Source organism: Acipenser ruthenus, chromosome 2 (assembly GCF_902713425.1).
Source record: "Acipenser ruthenus chromosome 2, fAciRut3.2 maternal haplotype, whole genome shotgun sequence".
NCBI classification, from domain to species: domain Eukaryota; kingdom Metazoa; phylum Chordata; class Actinopteri; order Acipenseriformes; family Acipenseridae; genus Acipenser; species Acipenser ruthenus.
In genome coordinates, this window is record NC_081190.1 from 51,070,754 (window position 1) to 51,091,540 (window position 20,787).

At 38.1% G+C, this 20,787-nt stretch overlaps 1 protein-coding gene across 2 annotated transcripts in view; it reads right to left on the reverse strand.

Annotated features, from left to right (window-relative positions):
• LOC117409029 (glutamate receptor ionotropic, delta-2) overlaps nt 1–20,787 on the reverse strand; it is a 612,251-nt gene that overhangs the window by 131,904 nt on the left and 459,560 nt on the right. For both annotated transcript variants that reach the window (XM_058996844.1, XM_034014543.3), the window contains 2 exons: nt 9,003–9,200; nt 8,391–8,703 (listed from right to left, as the gene is read on the reverse strand). In XM_058996844.1, coding sequence (XP_058852827.1) covers nt 8,391–8,703; nt 9,003–9,200 — 511 coding nt within the window. The remainder of the gene's footprint in view (nt 1–8,390; nt 8,704–9,002; nt 9,201–20,787) is intronic.

The window sequence follows — 20,787 nt, forward strand, 5'->3', positions numbered from 1 at the left end:
GTACCTATTTGTCTCGCCTGTCTTGCTATGACTGTCTCTCACATCCCTGTTCTGTCCTCTCGCCCTCGTCCTCTGTCCTCTCTCCGCCGCTGCTCCTCCAACCCCTCTAACCTCATCCCTTGGCCTCTCCCGCACACTCTCTGATGCACTCTGGAACTGTCACTCTTCTGCTAACAAAGCTGATTTCATCTCTGCCTTTGCCTCCCACCTCTCTCTCGATTTCCTTGCTCTCACTGAAATCTGGCTGTCCCCTGATAACACTGTAACTCCTGCTGCCCTGTCCTCTCTCTACGTCCTGTCCCATACCCCGCGTCTCACTGGACGGGGAGGTGGGACTGGTCTTCTCCTCTCTCCCTCCTTACTCTTTTCTGTCCCCTCTGACCTCTCTTAACTCTCTGTTCACCCTCCACTGCTCTCTCTCACCTCCCTCCTATCGACTCCTTCTCACAACTCTCTGTAGACTCTGCTACCTCCACCCTCTTCTCCTCCCTCGACTCCCTCTGTCCCCTCACCTCCCGACCTGCTTGTCCCTCCCCTCTCCAACCCTGGCTCCACTCAGCAAGAATCACACTGCGATCTGCTTAAAAGAAATGGAAGAGAACCAAACTCCCTGCTGCCCTAGACCTTTACCGCACTCTCCTCTCCTCCTTCTCCTCTACTCTCTCCTCTGCTAAATGTGCTTATTTCCAATCTGTAATCCAAGCCTCCACTAACAACCCACGTAAACTATTCTCTACCTTCTCCTCCCTCCTAAACCCTCCCCGCTCCTCCTCCCTCCTCTATCTCCTCTGATGACTTTGCCTCTTTCTTCTCTTCTAAAATCTCAGATATCCGCAAACTCTAACACCTCTCCCTCCCCCGCACCACCTCCTACTCCAACCCCTACACCCACTGCATCCCCTACTAACTCACCCTCTTTCTCCACCTTCTCTCCCCTCTCAGACTCTGACCTCTCGACCTCTCCGCTCCTCCTGCACTAGAAGACTGGCTCTACCTCCTTTAAGCTCCCCTGCCTCCAGAGCCCGCTCCTTCTCCACCCTTGCCCCGCAGTGGTGGAATGACCTTCCTACAGATGTCAGGACTGCCCAAGACTCACCTCTTCAGACAGCACCTGTAGAACTCCTCTTTTTTTCCATCTGGGCACTTATCACTCTTCCTTAAATGCTCTTTACTTGCTCTTATCTGCCCCCTATTTTACTGCATTTAATCCTGTACTTTAGAGTACTGTAATCTGTCAAGTGTTATTTAATCTGTAGTATTTTGTATTTAATTATATCCTGATGTAACTATCACTGACACTGTTATCTGCTCTATTATTGAATCGTATTTTGTCATACTTGTACTTGCTAGAACCAAAGTCATTGTATTTATCTTGCTCTTAATTGTATTATTACTTGTACTGTGATCCTTGAAATGTATTTGTTTACGACTGTAAGTCACCCTGGATAAGGGTGTCTGCTAAGAAATAAATAATAATAATAATAATAATAATAATGTACAAGGTTTATCATTCTCTCATTTGAATGTTGAACCAGACAATGTAAAGAGAATTGAATGTATGTGGTGCAATGCAGTTCACCCAGTTAAGTGGACTCATATGGGAAAATATATGGGAAAAAAATTAAAAGTTTTTTGCAGGTAGCAGGTGTTTAAAACTGTCACCCACACCTGTGATGCTCAGAGATGGATAAAAGGACCAGTGGTTACATTTACAGATTTAGAGCAGAACCGGATGAAGATTTTCAATCCTGTTGGAAGCAATCTGATATCTGGGATACAAATTGGACACTGATTAAAAGAACATTGTTAAAGACAATAATATTATAATAAAACTCTGTACTATGTTTAAAATGTGTTAAACAAGCAGGAATATTACTGCAGAAATCTGTGTTAGTCTAAAATGAAAAAGATTCAGTAAAATTGAAGGACACTGAGTTAAAACAATAACCCTGATGGAGCCCCTTGGAATGTGCATTGGCTGAGTCTCTTATCAAATGTTTTAGCAAGCAAGGCAGGACTAATTGACAAGACAGGTGCTTTAAATCAGGAACACCTAGTTGACAGGCACTAGTTGACAGGGATTTAGATTCAAGTATTCACCGAAATCCAGAGCAGTACCACAACAGCTTTGCTTGCAAAGAAACACAAAATGGTGACTTCCATTTTCCAAAAGTCCAGTGAAAACCATGAAGCACAAAACACATTAAATTTTGACCTCACAGAGGTGTTTGTTTGCGCAAATATCCCTCTTGAAAAATTGGACAACCAAAAGTGAATATTTACATAAAGTTGCTTAGTATCACAAGCAGGAGATTATGAAATTGGTAAAACAGTCTGCTTGTCAGTGGTCACTGACGAGTTGACTGATGCCCAAGATCAGTATGTGTGACTCATTGTATTTGTTTTGCCAGGCCTAAATGGTGAACAAGCATCTGACATAGAACTGAAAGCTGTCCTTGCAGATACAACTACAGGCTGTTAATTACAACACCATTTCACAAGCTATTGTAAAGTGCTTGAATAACTTTGATGTTCATTTTGATGATGTCAGTGCATTTATCTCTCTGTTTGCTGTTTAAAAAAATAATAATAATCTGTACACATAATTTATAAAATAGTTCCGTGCACATCCCAAGAAATACAATACCCGTGAGTGAATTAAAACCTGCATTAAATTAAAAAAAAAATCATCTGTGATTTTCACAGGGCCTTACTTATGACGCACAAAGTGGATAAAAAGGTCTATAAGTATCAAGGCAAAACTGCAGTTTATTTATCAGTTGAGTTTTTTTTAATACAGACTGAGCTGATCCACCCCTTGAAGAACTTTCTTGTGAAGCTGATTGCTGGTGTCGTAGTTTTTGCATTTGTATTTCACCTATATTGGAGCATGCTATAAGGATAGGGTTATTAGATTTAGCTTTGGAGAGGTTGTTAGATTGTCTGCTTTAGGCTAGCTTTGGGTGCTCTTTTCTAGTGTTGTAACCATATTGCTTTATAGTATTGATGCTGTTTGCACAGACACTGGATTGCCCAGATTGACTATGAGCTAGGATTCGACGTCGATCTGTGATCACTCGATCCATTGCAAGCATTAATAAACCGAAGGAGTAAATATATAAACTGAGTATGTCAAAATCTGTAAGCTAGTACACAAACTATCCACTTATAGGAGTTTAACCCATCTATTAGTCCTCCTGATCCTCGCGATTCTATTAGAGAATAAAAGAAGTGCACGAACGGGACACGTAACTAGTCCTAAGATTTTTGCTCAAATATTCTACTATGGGAAAATCAAGATCAAATGTCACCATAAACAATATATTTTGATTTTTTGTGAACATCTTTAACTGTTAGCCACACTTATTCTGATAATAACCCTATTTGCAAAAACTTTTCTTTTTAGTACTGCTGTGTTCTAATATATATATATATATATATATATATATATATATATATATATATATATATATATATATATATATATATAATCTCAAATACTGACCTGGATGCTCGATAAATGCAAATGAGAATTTCTCATTTTAGAATCCTAATTGCATAGATGTGATTACCGTATTACTTTGAATTAACGCTGCCCTCGAATTAACGTCTCACTCAGATATCAGCTTTTTAATAGACGCCGCCCTCGAATAAAGGACGCTCTCAATAAAGAAACGTAAAGGTATTTTTTTTCTACCCCTGCTCAAAAAATAAAGAAAGAGATACGCAACTCTGCCTATGTACATGACGCCCCCGAAGAGACTGCAACCTCAATCCAGCATGTAATACAAACTAATGTACACCCACCTTAGTAAGCAAATGTTATTTTATAGTACAGTCCCGACAGACAACCCTAGATGAACTACTTACAGCACAGCAGTCCTTCATGTCCCTTTTTTTTCCAGCAGAGTTCAGTGCCAACACAGCAGGGGATAAAACAAGGGCTGTCTGTTCACCTCGTCGTTAGCTTGGATGGTGAAAACTTAAACTCAGAGGAACTTAGAGCTTTGCCGGTCACTCTAAGCGCTATCCAAAAGCTGGCTGAAGATATCTTCTTGTAGGGGGTTTAGTTGTTTTGTTTTTTATTCAATTGGAATTTTACTCAGTCCTGTACAATTATATATATATAAAAAAAAAAACTTGCTTACTATCTATGAGAAGATTTAGTTTTGGTTTATCTTACAGAGAAATTACAAACAAGCAGGTAAATTACAGTGAACAAAAAAAATAACCAAGTAGGATATATTTTAGTTTTATCAGAAACCAAACCAATATTCAGAGGTAATAGGCTATTTTTCGTTATGAAAAACAACTACCATTCTCTCTCCTCTTCTTGTCCCACCCCATAGCAACCAATACACACTCCTGATTCGCTGATACAGTACTCCCCTGACCTCCCAACTCCCACCCAATAGGTTCTCGTTAACTGTCAGTAAATGTACTATATTCAAGCCCCAAAAACACACAAGAGTATAGTACTGCAGATCGGAGCCTCTCATGGCGCCGTTTCTAAAATGCCTTAAATCATTTAATAAAATATTGCAGCGTTTGTAAAGCACAGTATTATTAATAAAGGTTGCCCTTGTTTAAGGGCCGCAGTCATTTTGATTAATTTGAAATAAACGCAGCGGCACCAAATTGAAGTAATACAGTATTTAAATGTGCTGCTCGGCTACAAATATACTAACCATTGATGGACAACTGCACAACATTAAGGCACTGCATCATTTCTATACATCACAAGATACTGGCATACATACTAGACCCCTCAAAAAGTTTTTGTATTTACACTTGTATTTAAATTTTTTTTTTTTTTTTTTTTTTTTACAGAAGACCAACTACTGTAAAATGAACTAGAAAGAACCCAAAGGAGTCTTCATAAAGTAATTGTAGCTAACAAAATGATTTCATAAATATTACCTGTTTTACACGTCCATTAGCTACACATGTAGTCTGGAAAGAAACACATGTTATAGCATACATGTATTTGTTTAATTTTTAACCATGATCAAAACTGCTTATTTGAGACCTGCATAATGAATGGATGGGCATGTCAGAAAACATGTATTTTGCTAGCTACAATCACTTTAATTGGTTAATTTACACATTGTATCAAAAGGTGCAGAGCTCTTTAGCCACAGCTATATTCTATAATTGAAACTGTTGAAATTGGGGGATGCTAATGAGGCATCCTCACTCTAATTCCAATTTGCTTCAATTTAAAGGATTCTAGCTTTGACAAGTACTGTATAGTACACATCATTTTCTGGTAAAATTATTTTGGAACAGCTCAATGTTTAGTAATAATAAACATTTAACTGTTGTATTTGTGGGGAGGATGGGAGAAATGTGATGATGTTGTACTTTAATGCCTTTAATATTCTATCATCCATTCTTCATTCTCCTGGTATTTCATACCATTTACTGTAGTACCTATGGCCAGTATATTTGTTTTTTGTTCAAATTAACTACAAGTCCAGTTGTAGAAGTCACAGGTCTCCTGATGGGATATTCTTCAGTAAATGCTGAATTTTAGATGATTTTAGTTGAAAAGCCACTGGAAGCTATTTTCAAAGTGATGATACACAGCAGTTTGTCAGGTTAATTTCAAGGTGAAACCTGATTATATTGAAAAGCAGTATCTATCTGACAAAGCTGTATGTCAAAGGTTTCTGGGTTTCATATTTCCACCACCATCCCCATCATCACACCTCCAAATTAAAATTGGCTTGAGAGTCAACAATGGTAAGACACCTGACTTGTAAGGTACCAGTGTAAGCAGCAGCACTTGTTTTAAGAAACCTTAAATGCACTGCATTTAATCCCATGTACCTGCCTTTAATCTCAAAACCTACATCATGCACACAAATCCAACATGCTAATGTTCTATCATACAGTAATCAACATCTGTAATGTCTCCAGTCAATACTAGCTTTCTGTTTCACTCAATCTGTCAGCTATAAACAATATGGTACTGCAATTTCCTCATGCAGCCCCAAAATACAATAAGCATCACATCAGACTGATTCCTTTATAAATGATCATAATTGCTCATTAATGATTCAATGCAGACACACAAAATGAATGAACTAGGATTGAAATCAGCAAACGATTTAAGATGCAGATGAAGACTCCAGTAGCTTCCATCTATTTCTTCAACTGACTTAATGGTTGACCATTGTAACTGGAGAAATTAGAGATGGTCTGTAACCATAAATTACAGCTTTACGGCCCTTTATGTAATGGCAACAGTTGGGAACAATTTTATTATATTAATATTTTACAAAACTGAATACAGGCAACTGTGGTAACAACACACATAACACTCATAAGCACAGACTGACAATTGTGTTAGATTCTATAGTGTTTTGTAATCTGGACTACTCTCCAGCAGGTCTAGTTTGTGACTAAACTAAATTAACTTTTTACCGGAGCCAGATTACAGCCAGGGCCACTGCACTGCTTTCAGAACTAATTGAATATAATACATGTACAGATCCACTGTTTCCTTAGTATTTTGAAAACATCATTTAAGAAATGCCATTTCATTTAGGATACATCAGCAGTGTTAGTTAATATTATATACGCAGAACGCATGTCACAACTATGAACTTCAGTTGCTTCTGAGAGTCCTTGCATGAAAAACAATTCTGAACATAAGCTTTTTTACAGAATGACTGTTCCTGAGCAAGTTTTTTTTTTAAATATGTATTTCTCAAGAAAAAAAAACAACATTCTAAATGTTTGCCATTTATTTTATTTAAAAGAACTTGTGACTCCCAAAATTTCAGTACCAATAATTGCTTTCCTATTACTTGCGTGTTTACAATGGGGAATTAATTCCTTCTTGCGACATTAGGAAGTTGACTGGAAGAACAGCATTTAAATACAGTCAAATTTTCTCCATATAAAATATATGCATCCTGTGCCTCTTATTTTTTTTTAAATTCGAGACCAAGCTTTACTCGTAACTCGACCCCGGTACCAAAGGGATAAAAACTATTAAAAAGACTAGTGGATAACTCAACACTCGTTTCATGTGACTGAACTCTGACTGGAAACGGTAGTTCATTCATCCCTTCACAACTACCAAGTGCAGCTGGTTACAATATCAGTGCACTCTGCACAATGAGTCAGAAGTGGGCAGCAGTGTGGAGTAGTGGTTAGGGCTCTGGACTCTTGACCGGAGGGTTGTGGGCTCAATCCCCAGTGAGGGACACTGCTGTTGTACCCTTGAGCAAGGTACTTTACCTAGATTGCTCCAGTAAAAACCCAACTGTATAAATGGGTAATTGTATGAAAAAATAATGTGATATCTGTATAATGTGAAATAATGTATAATGTGATATCTTGTAACAATTGTAAGTCGCCCTGGATAAGGGCGTTTGCTAAGAAATAAATAATAATAATAATAAAGTGAAAAATTGGTTCTTATTTAATTGGCTTTAAAGCTCAGGTTATTCGGGATAACAAGCTTGTCAGCAGAACTTTCAAAGTGTGTGTTTTTGCATGCGAAACAATCGACAATGTTTGATTTCTGTGTGAAACTGTAGGTTGTTTCTTATTGTTTTTGTTCACCGAGTTCATTCTGTATAATGTACATTTGTTAACTGTTGCTATTTAAGTCGTCAAATTAGACAGTACAAGCCAATACCTAATAGTATAGTCAACAGTTTGTGGTTGGATTGTGTTCATAAAAATAATCCTGTAATTATTTTATTAATTCTTATTTCAATTGATCTACACGAGTTGTACCGAGTGTAGTGTCCACAAATGTACTGCTGCCCCTTTAAGTAATACAACGTAACCAGTAGCACAAAGGAAGTAAAGTCAAGAACAGTGTGTCAATAGACATGGAGAGAATAGCAGCAGCAGAGTGGTAGATTAGTGCAGGAGAATAGTTATAAACATCATTCATGTTAACTAATAAACCATGGAATAAAGTTCATGTGAATTGAGATCCACCTGTGCATCTGAATCTTCATTACATGTTTACTAAAGAGTAAGGACATTACACCAAGTTAACTAAAAATAAACTTGTAAATACAGTAATACTATAAACGTGTGAGTTCTATTACTTTTGCACCCGTGGTTAACTCGACATCTTGGATAAGTCGACACTAAATGGCATCCCCGTGGGTTGTTGAGTTAACTGAGGTTGACTGTATTTGTAATTCACGTTCAGCTTTAAATAAAATTACCATAAAAATATCTAAGTTACCTTTACCATAATGTGTGCATTTTTTCAAATTGGAAAATCTGATATCAATGAAATGACATCAATATACAGTATATTAGGTAAGATTTACTAGAATTATTTTGTTAGCATCCTGTACTTTAAGATCAGTAAGAGTTAAAAAGGTCTTGCTACCAGAAGTATGTCATCTTACCTTGTTGAACAAAAGAGCCATAGACGAACCACATGGAGTTATAAAGAGTGGTGGACGTCATTGAGCCCATCTGCAGTCGAGGAGGGTTGAACCAGTTCAGTAGGTATACCAATATTCCTACCAGCAGGACTGTGCCAGCTATACACGCCCACAGAGAGAGATCAAAGGGTGCCAAGCAGGCAAACATGTCTACCGTCCTTTCAGCTTTCTTCAACAGCACCCCCACTGAATAATCCATGTAGCGGGTTGTAAAGTCAACCACATTTTCCCGGTCTGGGGTAATGGTTAAGGCTGAAATCCCTACATCAGCTCTCTACGGGTTACAATAAAAGAAACAAACAAGGTATTCAGTATGACACAAAGAGGGACACGCACATTTGCATACAGGAAATTGTCCCTATTCTGTTTCTTTTTTTCCAAAAATGTAATTAAAAGCCCTTTTTACTTTTTAATAGCAAGAAACAACTTGCAGATATATATATATATATATATATATATATATATATATATATATATATATATATATATATAGTAAGCCTGAATTAATACATGGAGCCCTACAACTGCACTGGCAAAACATAAAATATCAAAATCATTTTCTGTTTAGCTCACCTTGAAAACCAGCTCCCCTATCAGGCCATTCCAGGCCCCATCTGCCTGCGGACTTCCATATTTGTGATCCGAGGCCACATAGATTTCATATTTAAACCCCAGGTAACTTGATAAAGCATCCAGGACATCAATAGAGAAGCCTCTGTATGTTTTTGGTTTCCCCAGAACATTTTCAGACACCATCACAAAAGGCTCCTCCTGCAACAACACAAAAAACAATCATGTAAAAGAGAAATAAGGAATTGCATATCTATTCATATATTCCCAAAATGGGGGCAAACACTGACTGTTTACAATGACTAAATTGTACTCTTCCCTGTGATGCACGACTGTATTTTGTCACACAAGAGAAAATAAAGGGTTGATTAACAGTGAAAAATGTGAGAAGAACACAAGGAATATTATTGACTGATTTTTGGTGCTTGATTTTAATTCATATTTACTTTAAATACCTTAAGCTGCTTTTAAAAGATTGTGCTGTGCCATTTTGCTTTGCTATATTGTTGACTATTAGTCTACCATCATCTGAATTAAAATACAATGACCCACCTGCACGACACAGGTAAGTGTGTTAATCCTTTTAAAAAAACAAGGTAAACCAAAATTTTTATCATATGACAAATAAGACAGTATACCAGTCCTATTTTTTCATAGTAAACATTTCTGCTGTTAAGTTCTCCTATCTTCTCTCAAACAGATTTTATTGCACATAGCCTTTTGGCAGAAAAAACTAGCAACTAACTGGGAATTTCAAAAGGCACCCACAGCTATGGCCAAAAGTTTTGCATCACCCTACAGAATTAATTCATTTAGCTTCATAAAGTCAAATGAAACCTACTGAATAATGTTACGCTAACATATTGAATTACATTACATACCGCTGTGTAGTTTTCCATATACTTAACTAAATCTAACATGATACTGTACTACTATTAGGGCCTCTGGTAGACTTTTGCAATATAATTTTGTAGTTTCTTTGATTACATGATGTTAAATAAAATATCAAAATTATGTTCACATAATTGTTCTCAATTCTAAAATTATAGGTAATGCAAAAAAAATATGGCTTCTGTGTGATCAAACAGTCACAGCTGAGGCTATGCTGTAAATGTTATTCAATATTCAAATTCATATATTTGTTTGCAGGCCAAAATGGTTCAGTTTCTGTGTTAAACAACCAAAAAACCTGATTAGATGAGATTCATACACATTTACAAGCACTGTAATGGGTGTAAACCAATATTTTCATGTGTAAAATGGAGCCTGTGCAAATGTTAATTTAGTTCTTTAACTCAAATGGACCATTTCACAGTGTGGTGAACTTTATTGTTAGTCATACCTTATAACATTCTGACATGGTTGGATACAAGATTAAATATTGGAATATGGGGGTGGTGTGGTCCGGCTGTAATTCAATGAAACTGCGTCTGTGTTTACATCACAGCTTCTGGATGTAAACAAACCTTGGATTCATTTTTTTATATACAGACAATGTATAATGTCACAGAATCGTTTTGATTTGAGAGAAATTAGAAGCATTTGCTCTGGCAACGAGGACAACAAGTATTTACCCACAACAATGGAGGTGCTGCTGTTTCCCCACAGAAGAACTCTACTGCAGAGTCATGCAATAGAAATGGTAACGTTATTATTATTATTATTATTATTATTATTATTATTATTATTATTATTATTAATAATAATATATTTTATGTAGCTGACACTACATAATATCCAGGAGTGACTTGCAAGTTCAATGAGGAGGATGTGTCAGATGGCATTCTTACAGAATTCTGCTATATGCATCTATAGCCTTTTATGTTTCCATTTAAATACAATGTTTCTGCAATGCAAATGTTAGATATGATGTTCATGAATAAAACTTTTGAGTTGTATCCGATTGTTTGTCTTTCATTTTCATATTGAAGCTGTTTAACAGCGGTTCTAAGTAGTCAGAAAATATGGTGGTTCTAGTATTAAATTAAACATGGCACCCGACAGTGCAGTATAGGTGAATATAAGACACATTGGAAATGGTGACTTATGCTTTAATGCCATATTTGTTGAAAGAAAATTTTAAATTGATAATTCCTGAACCCAGTGTTTATCCCTGCACCTTTAGACCCAACAATGCCATTGTGAGTATGTGGGTTGTACAACAGAACATACTTAAAAACTCATGATTGAGCTCCACAATAGTGTCAATTTACAAAACACACTTAAAGCTTTAAGCACACTCATATTGTGCATTTACAAACTCCAGTGACCAAAAATCACATATAATATACATAATATTAGTTGTTAAACATTAGCACTACCGCTCTACTGACCCAATGGTGTCATAGAAAATCTTCAAGTTAAGTCAAAGCTGGAAGAAATGTCTTTACTCCTTACCCTTCTTTGCAAAAAAGTACTTAAATAAAAGTTTTAAATTACCAATTGTGGCAGGGCAAAAGCCCTGCTTGTGTAAATAGTGTGTGTGGGAATGCAAGGTTGGCAGGGATGGGGTTAATTCTGTCCCTGTCAACAATCACAGATGTAGCCATTCCCCAGTTAGGTAATTGAGTGCTAATTGGGGTGTGGCCACCTGTATAAAGGTGATTTATTGCCATCTATGTTGAAATACCATAGAATGCACATATAATTACTACATCATGTTGACGAATATGTGCCAGTCTTGATCATAGTTTTGTCAATAGCAATTTTGTATAGTATTATTGATCTGGCAGTTTTCCAATCTGTCGCATTGCATCGGTGTCGCTTCTAGTGTGTATGGTCATTTTGCTGCAATAGTGTCTTGTCGTCCAATGAAAAATCGCATTGCGTCTGGTGTGTGGCAGCCTTTAGGTGAGTGTCACTGTGTTTTGTTTGCTACTTTGTAGTGAAGGATAATGCCCAGCCTACAGCGGTTAAATCTTTTGTTTTTACAAGTGACAGTTTATTTGTTCCTGTGTTTCTTTGTTTAATAAATGTGTGCTTAAACTGCAGCTTTTCTTGTCTCTGAGTCACTCTTCCTGCTGGTAGCAGCTTGGGCCGTGATGCTATCCTGCCACACCAATGATGGCATTAAAATATCAATATTCTGAATAACCCTAAATATACTCCAGCAGAACCATTACAACACTTTTTGAAGAAATACTGATTTGGTTGTCATGCCATTGCTATGTCAAAATATCACATTCTATCAATGACTACTTGTGGCAAAGTGGCTGCTGATTAAGAACAGGTGCAGAGGTGATGCAGTGCAGAAATAATCACAAGTGAAAACTGTAATCCTATTTGGAAATGTTATTTTTATTATTGCACAAATCCTGGTCTGGCAACCAAACAATAATCCTCCGGCAATACACCCCTGGTGTAAAGCTCGGCAGGAAAATGATAATAATGATTTGTAAACAAAACAAATAATAACACGTCATCCGCTCCCACAATACTACTAACACAAATCACCAGTCCGGGTGCGTGCAGTAGTGCTCAAGGTGGGTGATAACAAATAACAGTGACTGTGGTGGTATTGTTCCAGGGAGTGCTGGCCCAAGGCGACAGCTCCGGAGATGTGTTAGCCGTCTAGTGAATTTACAAACAAAAGACAATTACTAACAGTGCTACAAACAAACAAAACACTCATGAATACTTTTTAATTATTTTTGGGAACTCTCCCGGTCCTTCCAGTTCCGTGTGTCTCTGAACCCAAGCGAAGGAAAAGATTTACAATTCTCCGGCCCCCTTTATGCAATCATGCATGACCCCTTGGTAAACGATTACAGCTGACTCTATTGCCTGCAGCTGCTACCTCGTTTACCTTCCAGGTCAATACGTTCCTGCAACGGAGACTTGTCTTTTTCCAGGCTGACTGACTTTCCAACCCAGGAAATGAACTGTCAGGCCAACCCGTCCAAAGCCTTTCCCTTTCGCTACTTAGTGCCCTCACAGGTCGGGAAGGAGATATACAACCAGAACTCATTATATTTCCGTCACACCACTGCATTGCTATTTGAGATGATTTGGTAAGAGAAGGGCAGATTTGTCTGTTTTTATAAGGTTTCAGAATCTCCACAAGTTTAAATTAAAATAATACAAAGAAGATATCTATATTTGCATTATATGTATTAATCAAAGATCAAGGCACAGCATGGGATGAGAAGACTGATTGGTCCAGGATCTCGCCTTCTGGACCAGCAGGAGCATTCCTCAATTGAGGTGCGACCTCCAACGTCGGTCAAAGGTCAACCAAGGCCAGATGATGGATGACCATCGACACCCCAGAAGGAAGTTACAGTTGCAAAGGATGTGGGGAGGAGCGGAAGAAAGACTTTCAGAACATTTAGTGAAGGGTGGGCTTGGTCTATACAGTATAACATTGGTTAGCTAATAAGGTTAGTGTAGTGGACTGAACCTCATTCCTAGAATCACAGCAAGCATCCAGTATATGTTATATTCAGGCCGGTAGTGCATTTCAGTATGACTTAGTCCTCTAAAATGTACATTTGTCTTTGTGTTCAGCAGAGTTATGCATTTAAATTACCCTTTGCACTTCTGAACATAACGTTAGTTTTATCTCTTTTGACTTCTATTTAGCATGCTTGTCTAGGTGACCCAGAGCGAACAGCATTTCATATTCATCCTATTTACATTAGCAGCACATTAATCAACACACACACACACACACACACATATATATATATATATATATATATATATATATATATAATTTATTGTAGTCATGTACAGCAATCTAGGAACACCTATGGTTTCTTTTTTAATATCAGGGTGACTGGTACTTTTCTAATTTAATGTAATTGATCAGGCTTTGGTTAATCTGTCCTGAAGGCTTAGAAGCCATAAACAGCCTTCACATTTCTTTTTACATTTTTCTCAGTAAATCTTTATTGATAACGGAACTGTTTCTTGGAAAATGCCTTATTGATTTATCATTGGCTAGGAGAACTCTGAAAGTACCTTATTGACTTTACTCTGCATAAACATTAAACTAGTGCTTTTTAATCCTCTCCACCTGCTGTTGTTCAATAACCTATTAATGTTGAGCTGACAGTGGAAGCAAAGATCTCAGATTTGTCTGGTGTCCCCTCTTCTATCAGCTCACCAAGATTCAATCTGATGTGAATGTTTCACTTCTGCAAGGAACATTTCTGTTTATTTTGTTTTGCCATATTTTTGTAGATTGAGACACATTAGACTGGTGGGGCCAACACAAATGACCTCAGACATATTCTAGTGATTGTTGGAGTAGCAGTGTGGAGTAGTGGTAAGGCCTTGGACTCCTGACCGGAGGGTCGTGGGTTCAATCCCAGGTGGGGGACACTGCTGCTGTACCCTTGAGCAAGGTACTTTACCTAGATTGCTCCAGTAAAAACCCAACTGTATAAAAGGGGTAATTGTATGTAAAAAAAAAATATGTTAAAAATAATGTAATTGTATGTAAAAATAATGTGATATCTTGTAACAATTGTTAGTCGCCCTGGATAAGGGCGTCTGCTAAGAAATAAATAATAATAAGGAGTTGAAAACAACATTATGTCATGTTGTTTAAAAACTACCTTACAAATGTTTTAATACACCTTTTTAAGAGGCATGGCCCCATGGTGAATGTTCTTGTTCATACACCCCATATACATACAGAAATAGCTGCAGCTGTTAAATGACAAATGTCATTTACCACTATGTATTATCGTACATGTATATGCTGCTGAAGTAAGTTACCATTACCATAAACAATATTATGGCCCATATGCATAAAAGATGGTGGTAATTTCCAGCCATTTAAAAATAAATCACCTGATTTATTTTTAACACATGATTTATAAAACTATGGTCTGGCTATTTTACCGGCCAGTAATGGTTTTAGATATGATTTACCGTCAAGGATTGTTACCGAGAGATTTTTAACCAAGTGTCAGAGCTATGAAAATGAGCTGGGCCGTCTGTTTACACTGTCACATTATGGCTACTAAAGGTGCTGAATGCAAGTGAGAGGTTCAGTTAGGGATAGTGTACACTTTTCGATAAAAAAAATGATGACATTTGTATATAGCTTATATGCACATGCATTCCTGAAAAAGAACTGTAACCACCAGGGGGCCTATGTACTAAGCGCAAGTAAATGCGGGTGCGTATTTTATTTGAGCTACGCAAGTGTGCATCTCAAACGTTGCGGGCTACGTATTAACTGCGCAGTGTTGAAAACAGCACCTGCGCATCTGAATATGGGCCAGAATATTTAAATGAAGTGAATGAGCTGCGCATCAGAATAGTGTAGGTTCTGGATTTGGCTTTGTGATCCGGGGATAGTGACAGGAGGTATTCATGCCAGATTTGCGGTATCGCTTTACACTGACAATTGAAATACTCGGTCACTTATCAAATTCACTTTGCGGTTTATTGCTGGACTGTTTAAAAAACAGTTAAGACAGGCTCGTAGGGTCACATATCTTGAGACTGAATACTCCCGTCCCTCTGAGCTACGCACAGTGGCATAAATCACCCATAGCAAATTATTTATGACAGGCAGCGGAATTACTTTGATATCAATGTTTAAGATTTTTGTTTTAGCCAGTCAAATTGGACACCCGATGCCCAGGCAGTGGTCTTTTTGTGTATTTTTGTTCTTCCTTTGCTTTTTCTATGTCCAGAAGCTGCGTTTCAGTAAGTTCAAGATGCCTAGTAGTAGTGCTAATGACCAATCTGCATATTCTCTGGAGCATCTTGCTGCGGAGGCATAATGTTGAGCTTATGAGATGCACTAGGCATTTCCCTTTCGTATATGTGTTGCAATTTTGCGCATGTGCAAAACATTTTTTCAGTGTGCGCAACTTGATATTTGCACATGCACAACTCTTATACATAGGTCCCCAGAAATGTAATTTTGCCACAGTTCATGATATTTTACTTTTGGTTGAGAAAAAAGGATCCTCTAATGTTAAGACATGCGTTTCCTTGCCAGCGTACAAGAAAGTATAGAAGGCAATGGATCGGACTCAGCAAGCTCCCGTTTTGTTTAAAACTTTTGCTTGAATGACAAATAGCACAGTTACATTAAAAATACAATTCATTGTTAAATGGCGGAAAAATACGTTTTTATTTGTTATTGGATTCCCTCAGTTTGCAAATACCTGCATAATGCATTCAAATACAATACATATAATAATTAAGGCTACGATTTTGTCACAGAGGTCACAGAAATCAAGAAAATCATGAATTTGAAAAAAAGTGAAATCTTGGAAATGGATGTAAAAACACTTGATTAGGCGCTTCCTTTATTTCCTTTAAAAAATGCAGTATGTCATGCATTGAAAATACAAATCTGCGAGTATCTGTAAATTATTTGGATAGAGATGAGATAGAAGCAAGCATGTAAATCGGTGACAGCTAAAATGCACAATGCACGGGACGCTTCGTGTGACAGCCCTTCTGACTGCGCAAAGTGGTCACAGCTGTTGTTCATACTTTAAATACAGACTGCATAAAGGAGACTAAGTTTTATGCATATCGGCCTATATGTTTTACATATTGGGCAATTCCATGAAAAACAGTGCAAAATAGTTGGGGGAAAAAGTTCAGTTTCTGTAGAAACAGTTATGAATCATATAAAATAAAGTCAGTAGATGACATAATTTACATTTGTATGCTTCTTGTTGGGTCATGTGATCCAGCAACCATTTTGGAAAATTGTACAGTTGTTGACAATTTAATGAAAAAATACCCTTATGCAATCCAGAAGCATCTGTAAACAAGTTAACATTTCACAAGAAGCAAGTGGTTGATTTATATAGTGAACTAATAGTACAGTGGATAAGCTCAAAAAAATGAAGGTACTGTGCATTTTGTGATAAAAGCATGCCATTTTTCACAGTGTTTGTACCCTAAAGTGTATTTTGAGATGTGGAGCCATCTTGGATTTGATCTCTGATGACCGTGAGAGGTCAGTGACCTCAGACAACCATGTGTCATAGTAACATGTCCCTTGACAGTTTTAAAACAAAACAAGTCTAAGAGAATAAAGTAAGCTTAGTATGAAATGTTTCTGTTTTAATCCTTTTTTTCAGATTTACTCTTTTATTTGCATTTTTATTGCTGTCCCTAATTTTGTTAACTAAAATGTTCTCACCAACATTATGCATCATTTTGATATAATCAATGTTGTTTAAATGTTTGTTTGTTTTTTCTTATGGGGGTGAAAGGTCATCGTGTCCTTGAGGAACAGCAGCATGTGCTGAGGTAAGACCTCTCCCACTTTTTATAAAATGGTCATGTTTTACATGGAATCTCTGTTTAGAGTGTCTTCCACAACAAGAATAGTGCTTAGTGGAAGCTTAATTGGTCCAATTAAGTAATTTAGGGTACAGTTGGAACAAAAACCAAGAGGGACACCAGTCCTCTGGGACCAGGATTGGAGACCCCTGATCTAGACAGTTATTAGATGGCACAGGTTGATACATTTAACCTGTGGCATTCTAGCAATATCAGGAATGCCTATGGATTGTCAGAAGTATCAACTGCAACAAAGTTTCAATCGAGGTATTAAGTAGGTCACACAGATTGATACAATTAACTTGTGTCATTCTATCACTCTTGCAGTTAACCCTTTCATCGCCAGTGTAAATGTTTCCAAGTGGGAAGGAGTATACAGTAAATGGTTGAGGGGCACATTTTTACACGTTACTTGTACTTTGCACAAGAATGCCTGTAATCTCTCACTAGATGTAATCATTACTATTGTACAATGCATTTAATTTGTTTCCATTAGATTTGCATAGTCCGACTTTTTAAACAGTATATATATCCTACAGTATAAACTGTGAGGAATAGATAAGGAAAATGTTGACTAATACAATACAATAAGATTTATTTGAAGTTGTTGAAGGGCACTGGTCTCTTAAACGCAGAAGGTCTGATAAACTCCTACGCATGACTATATATTGATGAACATTACATAAGCAAAGGAGATGTCCTTTTTTTTGGAATACCATGTTCCTTCTCAAAAATGTGATTTAATATTAGCCTTTAATAAAGGAAAACGACTGATTTGGTGTGTGTGTGCAGGGGTTGCATGGTGGTGTGTGCGTGCAGGGATTGCATGGTGGGTGTATGCATGCAGGGATTGCATGGTGGTATGTGAATGCAGGGGTTGTATTGTGGTGTGTGAATGCAGGGGTTGCATGGTGGTGTGTGAATGCAGGGGTTGCATGGTGGTGTGTGAATGCAGGGGTTGCATGGTGGTGTGTGAATGCAGGGGTTGTATGGTGGTGTGTGCGTGCAGGGGTTGCATGGTGGTGTGTGCGTGCAGGGGTTGCATGGTGGGTGTATGCATGCAGGGGTTGCATGGTGGTATGTGAATGCAGGGGTTGCATGATGGTGTGTGAATGCAGGGGTTGTATTGTGGTGTGTGCGTGCAGGTGTTGCATGGTGGTGTATGCGTGCAGGGGTTGCATGGTGGGTGTGTGCGTGCCGGGGTTGCATGGCGGTGTGTGCGTACAGAAACAAATTACACTATACACATTATGGTTTTAGAAAAACTGTTTTTAGTGACAGCTGCAGCATTACGCATTGCATCTCGTTCATACTACCCGAGGGCTTCAAGATACCAGGCTGAAGTTGTTCTGATATTGGACATTCGCAGTATACCGTATAATACTACAATTATAGTGCCAGTTTCAATTGCTGCTACCAAAAAAATTAAACGCAGGAATGGTGTGTCATTTACAAGGTATACTCTTTGTATCTTGCGAAACAAAAGAAAGAAAAAAATGCTAGGGTACAATTAACCCTTTAGCCTCTGGGTGGAACACAATGGTACCCCCCAGTTCAGTCAATATCTGGCAGAGGGCGCATGAGACCAATAAAAGGTGTTACAGAAACCTAGTGTTACAATATTATGTGATCAGGGGTTTTGTTGGCTCAGTAATTCAAGTTTAAAGTTGTAGAACGTACCGGTATGTTCGTACTCCCTGGGGACCAGAGAGCAGCGAATATACTGGTACGTTTGTACTACTCAAAGGGTTAACACTGTGGTCCCAAAACCAAGGTTCTGCCCATCTACAACATTTAGTCAGTAGAACCTCGTAAAAGTATGAGGTGTGGTCCATACTGCAGCATTGCAAATGTCTGTGACATGGAATAACACCCAAGAGTAACCAGTGACCTTTTCTGGTGGGGACAGGTTGGCTAGATCATATACAATCCTGACCGTGTCTGCAATCCACCTTGACAGTCGCTGATTAGACAGGGCTTGTCCGTGAAACTTAGACCCGAAGCAAATAAACAATTGCTCTGATTGCCGCCAACTCTGGGTGCGGTCAAGATAATACGCCGGTGCCCTAACCAGAGAGAGCGTATGGAACTCCCTCTCCCTGTCAGACTGGAAACGAGGTGGATGGAAGGCCTCCAATTCCACTGACTGACCAAGCACAGGTGAGCTGGTTGTTTCCACCACGAGAGAGCCTCTATACAGTGACCAGACATTGAGTAAGCAGTGCCGTTCGGCACATATCAAACAGTCGTTCAGGTAACTGATCACTGATGCATTTTAGTGTCAGAGAGGCCAATATAGCATCCATGCACTTTGAAAAAGTGTGAGAAGCTAGAGAGAGGCCAAACAGCAGTACATGGAACTTGTGTGGTGCCTTGAAAAGCAAACCTCAAGTACTTCCTGTGGACGGGTCTTATAGGGATGAGAAAGTAGGCGTCCTTGAGGTCCACTGTAGTGAACCAGTCACCTGACCTTACTGACTGCAACAGCCTCTCAAGTACAGATTGAGCTGGAGTAAAACCCTTGTCTCTCGCTGAGAGGGTGAACAATTGAAATATAGTGCACTTATATACACATTCACACGTTTCTGTTCTCTTCGCCGTTATTTACTCTCCCTCTGACTCACACGCCAGTCTCCCAAAAAAACAACCCTGAACCCGAGTTCAGCTGTACCTCATTAAGAATTAAAATTGCTCCTGACAGCCAACTTTTAAACCCCCCGGGCATTCTGGGAAAACTGGAATATAACTTTCATCCACAGCTGCATAAATCTGAGGAATGTGGCAAGACAAAGCATTCCTGTATGCTATTTGTTAAGCCTCAGTATTACCGGGGAGAAATATATTATCTACAAAGTCTCAAGCATTACTCAGTTCTGTAGGCTACATGCTCCAGCAGACTATATTATCCACATGGAGCAGGTTCTGCAACAAGTCTTCCATGGGATATTTGAGTACCAGTGATATTTTGTGTTTACAATTCTTCCCAAGGCCTCAAACATCAGAATTTGTTATGAAAGAATGAAAAAAGAACCAGCTGTTTCAATTATTTCTTTGTTGGGCATTGTATCCATACTAAAGTATTTTGTAATACTAAAACAAACTGTGCTTAAAGTGCATACAGCTAACAAAATAATTCCATTAAATGTTCTGTATTACCATCACTTCATATATGTCACATTTTCCTATGTGAAAGAGGCAAATATAAACTTTAAATTGTTTTTCATTGCATTTATAAACAATAAAATTGGTGAATATATCTTGCACTCTTTTTCCATGCTGTAGTTCCCCGTTGAAGAAATGAATCTTCTTGTGAGTTCAATGGCACTGGAACATTTTTTATAGAGGGGGTGCTGAAAGCCGCACCTACAGCACCCCTAATTACCGCGCCCCTGTGTGAGTTGCTTCTGGTAGTTTGAGTCCCGGTAGGAAAAAACTAAACTTTTATGAGAGTGCTTTTTTTTAAATATATATATATTTCTCTAAATGTTTGCCATTTATTTTAAAAGAACTCAAACTC